At 39.5% G+C, this 14,181-nt stretch overlaps 1 protein-coding gene across 11 annotated transcripts in view; it reads left to right on the top strand.

Annotated features, from left to right (window-relative positions):
- Positions 1-14,181, top strand: part of rapgef6 (Rap guanine nucleotide exchange factor 6) — a 120,130-nt gene that overhangs the window by 36,700 nt on the left and 69,249 nt on the right. For all 11 annotated transcript variants that reach the window (XM_020708658.2, XM_020708661.2, XM_011483175.3 and 8 more), the window contains 2 exons: positions 7,043-7,112; positions 11,973-12,116. In XM_020708658.2, coding sequence (XP_020564317.1) covers positions 7,043-7,112; positions 11,973-12,116 — 214 coding nt within the window. The remainder of the gene's footprint in view (positions 1-7,042; positions 7,113-11,972; positions 12,117-14,181) is intronic.

The raw sequence follows: 14,181 nt of genomic DNA, 5'->3' as shown, positions 1-14,181 counted from the left end.
GAGTTTTGGGTGGGCCTGTTGGCGTGGAGTAACCCCACCCCCCTTTCCCTCGCCATTGCGGAGTTTGTGACTCGCCCAGCGTATATTTTTTTGTCTGCTCCTGATTCACAACAATTTGAATAAAGACATGCTCAGAAATGCTATTTTTAACCTCAATTTTCTAAATGAATGTCCTCCATCATGAGAAAAAAGCCACAATTGAATCCGCTCAGAGACATTAGTTCTATTGTTGCTTGGCTGTTTGTCAGAAAGTTTTCTTTTAATGAGTTTGTGAAACGTTTACTGAGTGGTGAAGCCCAGCCTTGAGCTCATGTTGTCTTGTGGTCTGCGAGGTTTGTCTCGTTTGTATGGAAGTTTTTCTGGAGCATGATTAAAAATAAAAGTCAACACCAGAAATACTTTTTCATTTTCAAAATGAAAAAGTATCAAATGACTCAAAATTAAAATGAAAAAGCAATCCGTCAAACCGCTTTTTCTTTTTCTTCTTCTTCTTCAACATAGCTTATTCTGTCACTTAATTAAAATAATGAAAATGGTACTTGACATTTCATTTTTAAAAGATTCTCTAGTAAATTTGTAGCAAAATTCATTTAGAAATGTTTAATTTGACAGTTAATATGGATTAACAGAAATGCTTTTTTATTTTCACAATGTAACTGCATCAAATGACTCAAAAATAAAATTTAATGTCACTCCTTTAAAATGCTTTTTCATTTTCTTCTTTAACATCGCTCATTCTGTGACGTCATTAAAGTGAAAATGCAAAGAGGGGATTACATTTGCGTTTTCACATACACCCCGCAAAAAAGTGGAGCAAAACTCAATACCAGTAAGCATTTCCAGGGGGGGAGGGGGGGGGGGCAGGGCGGATTGCTTTTTCTTTTTAATTTTGAGTCAACAAATGCAGCTTCATTTAGAAAATGAAAAAGCCTTTCTGGTTTTGACTTTTATTTTTAATTATGCTACAGGAATTCTTCCATAAGTTTGCACTTAGAAACACAGATTTACATCAGCAAACAGCAGACAGGTAGGTGTCACGTTTCACTTTAGTCAGAACAGCAGCTGTTGTGAGCACTCAAACACCCACAGTTGACTTTAGTTGTTTTTTTTTTGTACTATTTTTTTCTTTTCTTTTAGGGACTTCATTCAGTTAAAGATAAGCTGCTTTTGTATTGAACATATGTGTTGTGTAGTAAAGAGTCTGGAAATTTCAGTTCTGCTAAAGCTCCATTATTGGTAGGAAATTGCGTTTCTCTGTTGTTCCTCTTCGACATCCTGTCCTGCCACTCTCCACACAAATGATCCGACTGAAGTGACAGGCTTGGCAGGCTCTCTGAGGCTCTGACGGGGACCAGGCGTCCCGCCTCAGTGGAGTGCGGCGTGATCTCAAGAGTCAGGCTGACCTCCAGGCAAACGGCAGTGAGGGCTCAGAGACCAGCTGACTGCATTTCATTCTGTACTGAACTGAGCAGGCTCTTTATATGCTCTGAATGGATGTGGTAAGAACCTGCAGAGGACATAAAGAAAAATCCATTTTAACTTTAAATGTGATTTAAAACTTTTTAATGCTGTTAAGAGATTTCGGCTGTTAGGTCTTGAGTTTATGTAGCAAAAGTCCTCCTCACTAGAGGAATCCAAGTAAATCCAGCCTCTGTATTAGTGTACTGTGCAGGTGATAGTAGTTTCAAATCTACAAAAGAGCAAAAAACGTTGAAAACTGCAGAAAAATTAATAAAAAAACGTTGAAGCGGGGTAAGGAACAATCAGAAATCTGCTTCATGTTATAGAGAACCAAAGGGAACAAATTGAAATGAATGAACACAACATTAATTGATTAAATAAATGTCATGAAATCATTAAAATTTAAATAAAATAAAAACATGTCATTAAATGTGTCAATAATTAATTAAAATAACAATTGATTTCATGTAAAAAAATACATTTAATTGCTCAATGGTCTGGTGTTGCAGCATTCCATGAATTATTACCATCTGTCAAACTCACCAGTCAAAGGTCAGTGGGCGGGGCTAATTCAAATCCAATAAACAGTGTTATTTTGACATCTGGGGGGGTAGTGGTTAGCGCTCTTGCCTCACAGCAAGCAATGCTAAATGGCATATACTTACAAAGCGCTTTCCACCTTCCTTGAAGCCCCAGAGTTCCTTGCAGTCAAATTCATACACGTTCACACACTGATGGCGGCTCCGCTACCAAATACTGACGCTAACCTTCCACCAGAGGCAAGGTGGGGTTCGATGTCTTGCTCAAGGGCACTTCGACACATGGGCGGGCAAGGGGGTAATCTAACCGGCAATCAGAGGTCAACGGCCCTACTACACCACCACGACCGCCTGCGTTCAAGACTCGTCTGGAGTTTGTATGCTCTCCCTTTGCGTGTGTGGGTTTCTGCGGGACTTCCTCCCTCAGTCCAAAAATTGATTACTCTAAATTGTGCCCAGGTGTGAATGTGAGTGTGTATTGGGTGTGTGATTGTGGCCCTGCGACGGGTTGGTGACCTTGTCCACCCGTGACCACCAACCCGCGTTTGCCCACCAGTAACCGGGTAAGGCTCCGGGGGCCTTTTATTTTATTGATTTCATGACACATTTTATACATTAATTAATATTTTATTAGTTTACTCCAGTTTTTCATTTTTGGTCCTTCACAGTTAAAAACCTCTTGGCCTATTGTCAAGCTTTATTCAAATATAATATATTATCAAATATAATATTTTTTAAGGATTTTTTTTTATGTTTACAGAATGTCAAAAGTTAATTAGAAATGAGTCTCTTAGATGTTGGTGGGACTGTTAGCACAGAGCAACCCCGCCCTGTTTACCAGTGGCTAACCCATTGTATTTTCCATGTCCCAAGTAGAGCTGTGACGGTGTGGGATTTTTGATCACCGCGGTGATAAACCAGCAGGGGGCGCGGTGGCGCGGTAACCGCAGCCCCCCCCCCCCCAAAAAACAAACAAACAAACAAACAAACAAAAAAACACACAAAATAATAATCATATTATATAATATATATATATATATATATATATATATATATATATATATATATATATATATATATATATATATATATATATATATATATATATATATTAGGCCTGCACAATATACCACAAATTTATCGTTATCGTGACATCAAGCTGTGCAATATGCATACCGCAAAAGACGGCGAAAATCGCAATAAATGGTTACCTTGACCCTTGTGCTATCCTAGGCACTTTAACATTGGGAGTTGGGTCATCTAGACCCACTAGACAGTGCTCTGAACCTTTTTTCTTCAATGATTTGTGATCTTCACTGGTGTCCATGGATTACATGAAATCTTTCCACCTTTATCCACCTTTGTCATGGTAGGGAGGACACGTCAATGTAAGGGTGGGGTCATCTAAGATAGCACAAGGGTTAAATGTGCTAAAACAAACTCATGGCAGCTTGAAATATTGAATAAATGAAATAAATCCCTTTATGCATTTAACCAATCGGAAGGACCCGTTTACGTTGTTGATCAATCAGATGAGCCCTTTTAAGTTTGATGTTTGCCTCCTACGTCGACAAGGGTCATTTGGAGTATAATTTTTAAACTGTTGCAGTGAAATGGAAATGATGTTTTTGGTTGGTTTGATATTTATTTATATACCGCAAATTATATCGTTATCGCAATATTAATCACCAATATCGCATATCGCGAGTTTTCCTCATATCGTGCAGCCCTAATATATATATATATATTTTATATATTTTTTTATATTATTATCTGTCAAACTCACCAGTCAAAGGTCAGTGGGCGGGGCTAATTCAAATCCAACTATATAGGTGTTGTAGAATGACTGCGTGTGTGTGTGTGTGTGTGTCAGCGCGCTGCGTGTGTAGGAAGGAGTGCACACAAGTGTGTTGGGGGTGCGTGTTGATTCTTCTGCAGTGGACCGCTCTCTAGCTGCATGCGAGGCTTCCCCTGTGCTCTCTGTTACAGACATCTTCTCAGAATATTATTTATTGCCCAGTAATAAACAGACTGCAGACACTGTCACCTTTCTGGTAGCCATGAAGCCTTGACCCTTGTGCTATCCTAGGCACTTTAACATTGGGAGTTTGGTCATCTAGACCCACTAGACAGTGCTCTGAACCTTTTTTCTTCAATGATTTGTGATCTTCACTGGTGTCCATGGATTACATGAAATCTTTCCACCTTTATCCACCTTTGTCATGGTAGGGAGAACACGTCAATGTAAGGGGTAAGGTCATCTAAGACAGCACAAGGGTTAAAAGTCAATTTTAAGCTTGGGAATTAAGAATTATAAATTTAAAAGTTCAGCAAATGTTTAAGTCAAAACATGTTTAAACACAGCATTTCTATAAACACTTCTCAATAGTTTGTAGAATAATTGATTTGGCATCTGAATCGGGCTAAACTGGACCTACACCCCCACATTTAATCCTCCTCTATTGTGAAACACCAAACCCTGGTTTTCCTGAGAGGCTTAAAGTGAGGAGGCTGACCCTTCTTACAGTTTGCATTGATGTTTGTTAGAAATCAGGATGAAGTGAGATAAAAGTTCTCCTTTTTTGACTCACAGGAAGACTAGCAGCAAGAAGCAAAGGGAGGATGAAAGGGAATCCCAAATGAGATATGAGAGGTGAAATAAACAGCAAAGAAAGACTTTAAAGGAAAAATCCAATTTGAAGGAGAATTAATGTGGAAGCAAAAGAAAATGGCGGAGAAATAAAAACCTTTTAAACGCTGGCACAGGATAGACCAATAAAAATTAACAGTAAAAATAAACACTAGGAGAAGATGAAACGAAAGACTGGAGGTGAAGAACAGAAGGAATGAAAGGAAGCAGAAGGATGTGAGCCAGAGGGTAGAAACGTCTTTAAAGCATCACAGAAGCTTCCAGCGGAACAACAGTAACAGTTGATCTGTTCCCAGCTCTCCACGCTTCCACCATTAAAACCAGCAGCTTCACCAATCCTTGAACAGTGCTGAGTAAGCTCTACATGCCACGCAGAGGAAGACATGTCGGCAGCCCAATCTGTTCTCAGTTCACCACTTTCTCTGATTGAACTGTGCAGACACACCAGCCTTCACACACTTGTTAGGCTTGTGAGAAATGCAGACATGTGAATATGTGCTGAATACACAACTGCTTACAACAGGAGGGAATTTTTCAATGCTGTGTCAAGAATTATTAAAAAAAAAAGGTTTGACTTTGAAAATTGAAACATCTTTTTTTGTCTCGTCATTTTCTGTTGGGAGCAGAAAGTGAAAGGCAACAAATGCAGCATTACTGAAGTCGTGGGTGGTCAAAGATGGAGGGGCTTGATTACACAGATGAGGATCTGTGATGCTGTGACTCTTTGTGAATGCTTAGAGGGTTGTGGTCTTGAAGTGAAAGTAACCTTTAACACGCTAAAGAAACACCTGAACATACAAACAAACCTCCTCTCCTTACCTGTCGGCGTCACAGATATTTTTTTCCACATTTTTATTTTGTTCTCTTGCATTCAATTACAGTATTTATGCCTATTTTTTGTAGTTCTGGAGAGCTTAAATTGATTTGATGTCTTAGAATATTAGCTGGAAATTCTTAATTTGATGAAATATTTTTAGGAGCAGACTTCCACTATTTGAGAAGAAGAATCATTTCCCTTTCATAATCTTCTATCTTTCCACATTCACGCACACAGTGCAAATTTTCAACACATTTTGTTTTGTGTCGTTGTTATTTTCCGTTTTTCTTTCGTCTTCTCTGACTCCCTGGTTAGTTTTTCATCCTAGAGTGCTGAGACAGCTTGAATGCCAAAAGCCATGTCACAAAAGTGCTGACCATGTGTCCAATTAAAAGATAAACAAAAAAAAAGCTTTCAACTTGAAGTGATGGATATAGATGCTCTGGTGTGCAGTAAAAGGTTTATGGAGGTAACACCCTGGCAAACAAGGTAGAGTGTTTCAGAAATTAACTTAATGCTCTTGAGGACAGAACGAGTTTGACTGCTTGATTAGAAGAGCCTCTAAAAGTCAGAATTTCTTTTCCAATACATTATCAGCTTTCACTTAAAGAATTGTTTGACACCTTTTAACAGGGTGGACAAAAGCGGCAGATAAGTTTAGTTACTGCCCTTGTGGGTGGATATGGGCTGTCTGCGGGCAAAAAAGGGGCAAACCTATTCAGGGCACACAGGTGGTCCACATTAAATACCAAGATCATAGCCTGCTCAGAGAGCCCACAGAGCGAAGATGTTACTGCACATTTTTCTACAGGCATGCTGCATGCCACAGGTTGTGATTAAACACTTATGTGACATGTAAGGGTGAAGTAGATGAGACGCAGGCGTGTCGTACGGATCATTCATTATTCAACCCTCCCAAATCCTGCGTAATGCACAAGGGGCCCATTAGCACCATTCACTTGTTGAGTGCGTGCTCTTTGCGTGCAGACTGACTGAAATTGAAAATAAGGCAATTTGTGTGGGCATCCTACGGGCTCTTGCGTATTATGTGTGTAGTGTTTGTAAGGGGCCAGTACTTGCATCTTACTAACGACTAGAGCATCCCCTGTTTTTCTTAAGTGCTTGCAATTTCCAGTAGCCCTACATCGGAATATAAGTATATTATGACACACGGACAACAATGGTACGTTCCATTTTCATGACATCCCTTATGGTGGTCATAGAAGCATCAAGAAAACTGCAAGACACACTTTAATATGTGGCCTCTCCTCTCTACGGCTCTCCATGTTCCCGGACAACCCAACAGGTGCACGGGACTAATGCTTCAGTTCCTTTAATTTATTTAGACAGGTGTCTGTTCTTCCTGAGCTGAAGGACATTCAGTTACTAGTCAGTCGCCTACAGACTTACAGGGTCTAGCTGCATTCAAAGCAAAGCCACACAAAGTTTGGTCTATTGCTATCATCCATGTTTGCCATGTTTGGTCATTTGTGATAGAATGCATCCCTCTCTGCTGTCGATTATCACCTCATCCTTGTGTACTGATTATTGTGTGTCTGTGTGTGCGGTTCACAGTTTTGGCAAGCAGTTGGGGGGCAGACGTGGCTGTGAATGCATCACTTTGGAACCATCAGAAATGATTGTGGTGAGTATAGATGCTTTCTATATCATGTTTTTTCCTTACTTCGCCTTTGGTCACACTGATCTCTTTGGTTAAATTGAACAGAAGCCCAAAAAACAATATTTCTATACACAGAGAAAAAAAGATAAAGTGTTGTCATCAAACTATAGAAAAACTTGATTTATTTCAATGTAATTGCTCATTTTATCTTGATGGTTGTGAATGTAGAACAATAACACAAATATTTACCTTGTGTGCCCCGCTCTCTGGCATGCGTCCACTGGGAGTAGGCAGCTTGTTTCCCGGACGCCATTTTAGTTAAATGAAATGAAGCATAAAGTGTCACTAGGACTATTTTATACATTGACCTTAAAAGGGGTCACATGTACGCACCTAAGCTTGTTTGAGATCCTCATTATTCTAAATTGCACATGATTTAGTCAATTCTTGTGTTCGTAGGTTGTCTGTTTTTCTTCAACCAACACAAGAAAGAAAGTGAAATGGAGAAAACAAAGGCGATAAAAATACCAGGATCCAGTAAAAAGCAGTTGAAGGGAAATTGATTTGAGGAAGACGATATGACTCAAAGTTAGAAAAGCAAAGAGTTCATTATTTAAAACGAGTTTCAGCTATTCTTTATAAAGGAATCCCAAGAAATAGATAAAAATTAAAAGATTAAAATGATTGTTTAAACCTATGTGTAGTCTTAAATATAACTTCTTCTTTTTTTAAGTACCGGTAGTAGGGAGTTAGTGAAACATAAGAGCTTATCTGACCTGTGAGCGAATCCAAAGGCAGCCAAGTCCCTCTCAGCCTCTACACCAACATCAGATCATAACTTAGTAGTAAAACAGAAAATTGTTATGTAAGAGTGAGGTGCTCTTTCAGCCAAGCACTTCATCTTAAACTGTCTCTTCGGGTCTATTTTTGGGATGTTTGCTACAGTAAAAGAGGCAGTGTTGACAGTCCCAAAGATAAGTTTGTGCCATGCTTTGTGAACCAACGTTTTGGAACAGCGAAATCAACTTAGAGGAGGGGAGAGAAAAAAGAGGAAGGAAACCATTTATTCATCCTGTATAATAAAGAACAAAATGTTTGGTTGCTGAGGGAAACAGTCTTTTTAAATGAAGCTTGCCTCTACTGTGTGTGGGTCATTTATTTAGGGAGGAGGGTGTATTTTCCTCTCTTATTTGGGGAAGAAAAGTTACTTAAATGAATACAATAATCAGAGCCCGGGAGCAGACTTATTTTTCCAACACAGTGATAACGTCTCTTTAACACCAAGCAAGGACATTTTTAAAGAGGATGTTTTCAACATATCCTCATATTGTTCATCCACATCGTCTGTGGCGCTTCCTCAAGCTTTTGCACAAACAGGACTGGGTGCATTTTGAGCTGTTGTAATTGGAGTGATTAACAAGAACACATTTCATTGAGACACCTTTTTTTATTATTAAAAAAAACCTTATTACTTGAGAAAAACAAAACAAGGACATTAGTGTTTGTTTGACTTATCTAAGGCTCTGGGACTATTAGCTGACAGAGTCGGCTGTATATTTGGAGCATCTGTACACTCTATGTTTAATATTTTATTTTCTTTAAAATGCATAAATCCCCATTTTCTTTTCCATTTTCATATTTAAACGTTACTTTTAATCCAGAGTTTAGCCATGTGGAGTTGTATTTTTCAGAGATTAAGTGCCTTTATGGAAGATAACTGAAACTGTTGACTGTATAGTTAATCAATAATTGAAATACAGCCTCTTCAATTTTGAATAAACCTTCCAGGAACACAAATGTGCACAAATAGGCCTCCAATCACATGCTTCAGGATAAATGCATGGACTCACAAGGGCAAGGGGGGCTGTGGTCTAGTCAGACTGCACTGCAGCTCATCAGCTAATTGGGGCCATGGGAATAATAGAAAGAATGTGTTGTGTGGCTCCTGTCGTCGTTGTGGTCACAGGATTGAGAGTGACTGTTTCTCAGTGTGAGCGTTTTGTCTGGATTGGAGGGCTAATCAAGAGCAGGTAAATGAAAGAAATGATGAGAATAAGAAGCAAAGCACAGCAGTGTTAGCCAACAGGAAACCTGTCACATAGAGGGGAAAATAAACCAACAGACACAATATAATCTAAACACTAAAAAGGCCGCTCTTATCAGCAGAGCGACAAAAGTGGAACGTGTGCAAAAGGTGTTTTTTAAAATGGTCATAGATTCTATCTTTTCTAGACCCCCCCTTGAATTCTTGGACTGTTTAACTTATGAGGCTCATGAAAGCCAGGCTGATGACTTTGTTTGTTTCTGCTATGGGAGAGAACACAAAGACACAACCCTGGATTTTTAACAGCTAGAATTTGGTTTTTTATAAGTTAAGTTCTTTCAATAAACCACTGAATTAAAAAGGATCTCAGTGTTTCTTTGCTACTTAGTCTAATTTCTAATAGGAGTTTGTCCTAGCTCAGAATGAACTGACCTTTTGACTCTTATGTTCACTTTTACTTTGAAATGACAGAAGGGGAAGTCATTCAAACAGAAAAATGTGAGGCTGAATTTAAAAAAAAAAACAATCTTTTTTGTCACATGTATTTTTTTTCCTGTTACTGCTGAGTTTCCTCGTCTGTGTTGGCTGTTGTCAGCATTCCTTTATACACTAGATGTCCGTAAACGCACATGACTGATCTCAGGAACAGAATAAAGCCACAGTCCAGAACAGAGAGGCCAATTGTGGTATTGGTTCTCTATGACGAAATCTGTCATTTCCATACCAAGTGGCTTAATCAGAAAAACATGCACGTGTTTTCAATAGTCGATGTTAAGTATAAATAAATAGAGCGCATGTATTCTTTAAAGACATTTTTTAATGCAACGATTTCCTATAAAAGGGCACTGGATCTAGCAGGGACTCGCACCAGGGATTCGAATAATAAAGATGGACAGATTTAAAGAGGCAGGGAGGTCAGGTGAACAAACAAACATTTTCAAACCCTGGTTCCTCCTACTCTTGTTCTTCTCCTAAAATGTCAGATGAGTTTATGTCCGAGAACTCAACAGCACAATGCTGTGGAATACATTTCTGTGTTTTTGACCACCAAAGGGATTCCTCTTCCCCGTCAGCTTTTCTTGGTGTTTGCTTGTTTACCACATGCAGCTGGTGCTGCACTTGCCGCAAACGCGCTTTTCAAAACTTAGCATCGTTTTCATTAGAATTGAATACAGGTCAGAAAAACATGTACACTAAAATGGGCATGTCTTTGTATTTTTATTTATTTATTTATTGGAATGAATGAGTCACTGGCCAGCATGCTGCTCACTTCAACAAAACCTGTTTGGACGTTTTTGTTGCAGTTGAGATGACGACAAAATGTAGACTTCCCTTTAAGCATTTCCCCTTTGAAAACACTCTTCTCTGTGTGTCTATGGCCCGAAACTGATGTCTAAAGCAATTTATCTTAAACTATACTTGCTATTTGAAAAACTAAATGACACAAACATCCATCTAGCCTTTTTAAATCAGGGTTTGGGACGTTGTTCAGTACAGTTTTAAAGTAATTCTTTTCAAAAATGCCCCATATGTTAGTTTTTAGGAAGTCGTCAGTGTCAAATACAAATGAAACTGTTGAGCACATAGGCATTTTTAGTAAATAAAAATAATTTAATTTACCCCGTGAATCGATTATGTGTTCTAAAAGTGGCTCTTTAGGGCAACGAATTTAGAGAATAATTTAACGTGAAATGGTAAACTGCAGCCAAATGCCCCCCAAAAATGTCTCTTTTTACGTTGTAAAGGGACTTCTTACCAAAAAAAAAAAAAGCCATTTTAAAATCACACACACAACAAAATATGCAAATATGATCATGTGTGTGTAAAGAGGGTACAAAATATTGCAAGTTTAGGGAATTAAAGCTTATTGACATGTTGGGGTTTTAAATAAATGTAGACATTTCTATCATAATTTGGCTCTGGTTCACTCAGCATTATAAAATGTGGGAAGTCTTTGGGGGAATGAATTGTATGGCCGGAATCTGTGAGCTGTGCTGTTTTTTTTTCTGCCTGGGGATGTTTGTGTATTTACGGCTTCCTGCTGGAAACAGTGGGCTGAGTGTATGCTCTGTGAGTGTCAGATGGCGACAGAGAGCAAGCATGTGAGCAAGTCCATCAGCATGCAACGTGTTGAAACTCTGTCTTTAGTCAAGATTGTTTCATATCGGCTGTAGGACGGGCAGAGAGTTGCAGCTCTGAATTTTTTTGTCTTCAATTTTTAAACCAACTTTATTCAGTTTGTTTTTTCATTTTGCTTCGGACGTTTGCTCCAATGGATGTAACGTTGAGGAATCCCTTAGAGATTATCCGCTTTGTTTTAAACTTTTGGACGCCAACCTCCTATTCATTTTTTCTATAGAGGCATTTGGCGGCTGCTTCTTACCCTCCCCTGTGGTAGTTCCTGCTTTTATGTGTTGTTCTGATCTCTTACTCGAGTCCGGATGAGTGTGCTCCGTTGGCACCGGCTCTCTGCGCTCTGGAAGGGCTGGATATTCAACCAGGAGCCGGCAGAAGGGCAGAATGAGACATCGGCATCTTCAAAGCATGCTGAGGAGCCGCGCAAAACGGAAGGAGTAACGGCCAAGGATGGGAGCACAGAACACCACAATGTGGAAGTTCTAAAACAAAACTCTGAAACAGAGGTCCAGAATGTGGAATATACAGATTCGGATCGTAAAGCCCAAACAGTTGAACTGCTACAGCGCAGCTGCTCTGAGCCATGCCCTCCGGTCTCAGAGTGTGTAGACTGGTCATCCCGATGCCCCCACACAATCCACAACCGTGGGCGCAAATCTCACAGAAGCTGCCACTCTGACGGGAGTGTCGACTGTGTATTGCAGGTGGATAACGGCAGCGAAGGGAACGACTGCTTTCTGCAAAGAGAAGGGTCCCAACGGCAGTCCAGGCGGCGCTTCAGGAGGGTCAACCCTCGTGGAGAGCGAGAACTTATCACAGACGGCCAGGAGCCCACCGGCTACAACACAGTAAGAGAGAAACCCGTTACTACCAAGCAATACTAATACTCTCTGAAGGACCCACTTGTTGAATAGGTTTTTTTCCCTGATCAACAACTGCTTTCTAATGAGTCTTCATAGAATCCTAGAATTGAAATACCTTCATGTTTGAACCATGAAATTAAGACAATTGGATTATTTACACCAAAAAATATCAATCAAAATGTAATTTAAATAGAAATGAAAGAAAGAAAACTGGTTGTTGTTAATCAGATGCAGACCTTTTGTTGTTTTATCTGCTACAAACACGTAGCATCACCATTCAGAGGAACCAAACTGGCTTTACCAGTAAGTCAGTTGGTTTTGTTTTATCTCAACAATGTCTGCAGAGCGAAAGTATTCAGAGTATGTACAGTATGTCTCTCGTGTAAGGCATACCCCCCCCCCCCCCCCCCCCACGCATCAGATTGTGTCAGTTACTCTTCAGCTAATCATCAGAAGCCACACCTTACCACACAAACACAGTTTACACACATTTACACACACACAAAAGACTTTTACAAAAGGGGGAAAAAATTCACTTCATACATTTAAAAACTTATCTGGGCACAAACTTCTATTCAAATATCCCAGAGGAGTCACAAAGGAGCTTAACAGAAGCTAAAAAGTGTCCACTGTTGACCTTACCTGCCTCTGTATTCTCATGTTGACCGTGCCACTTTTCAAAATGACATTTTTAGTCTTCAGTGGTGCTGACTCCTACAATATTATAGCCGGTGATGGGGTTTATTGAATATACCCCATCCTTTTAAAAGTGTTGGGGCACAGCTGCCCTATTACAAAGTTAGGCAGAAACAAATGTAAACATGCTGTAATTACATGGAGTTATTTAACGACTAAGATTAAATGGAATCAAGACTGCATAGCAGTACAAGCTAGACGCATGTGGAGATGATTAGACATGATAGAAGATTGTCCTGTTGGATGCTCCCATCTCTTCAGAACACATGCCTGCCAGCATTCATTTTACCCCCACATGCAGTAGTAGAGTTGTAATTCTTGCCTTATTTTGGTTTCTCTTTCCACTGTTTGTGCGCTAGCTAAGGATGAGGTCCAGAAACCAGTAACCCGCTTTATGTATTACAGTTTTTGTCCTGATTCTTACACCTGGTCTCTAGAAACTCATTTTGGGGGCTGCCACACAGGTGCACTACAGTTTGCTGATACTGTGGGGGGCAGATGGGAAAGAGGTTAACAGGAAAGCCTCAGTCCCAACCGCCCTTACGGCTAGTAACTGACTGTCTGTGGGCAACAGAAATGAGCAAACTACAATAGCCCATATAGCCAAAATGTTCATGTACATTTTCTTCTATGGGCGTGCTGCGAGTGGCAAATTGTAGCAGACACTTGCTAGTGTAGGTATGGGTGAACTGGAAAAATACTTTAAGTTGTTGATGTGGAGATACCATTGAAACTCTTAACATGTCTTTGAAAATTGCAGAAATTTCACTCATTTTTAAATATGTTGTTGTACTCTCCTGCATAATTCAGCACAGCAGAACCTGAACTGTTTCAATGGACCAGAAGATGCTGTTAAGAGGCCTTTTTTAACCATAACATTAGAAACCAGTATCACTGCTTTGCAATGGTTTGCGTTGGACTTCTAATGGATTACCCCTAAATCTATGAATTGATCAGGGAACCCCACCACCATTTGGAAAAATAAAATAAAAAATCTGAGACTGTACAAGTCACTGTATGGTTACAAACAAAGAAAAAAACAAGAAGAGAGCAATGTTATCCAGGTTCAATAAAACTATTTCTTTCTTTCTCCTATTAAATTCATATTTGTTGGTTTTTCCTAATAAGGATTTTCAGTTTGTCCAAAACTTAACTCCTCATCCAGTGGTGCGAGAAGCCGAGGATCGTGCGTGTTCTCCCACTGCACACACAGCTACTGGGATTTACTAATGACTCAGCTTCATAATGACCTCACACACATAAATGTTATAAAAAAGATGAACACAGTGAAAGTCTCTCATGAAGCATCAGATGTTCTCATCATTTAAGAAAGATATATTAATGTTTAAAAGCT

Source organism: Oryzias latipes, chromosome 14 (assembly GCF_002234675.1).
Source record: "Oryzias latipes chromosome 14, ASM223467v1".
NCBI classification, from domain to species: Eukaryota; Metazoa; Chordata; class Actinopteri; order Beloniformes; family Adrianichthyidae; genus Oryzias; species Oryzias latipes.
Note: the sequence above shows the minus strand (reverse complement) of the source record. Positions and strands in the feature narration are given on the sequence as shown.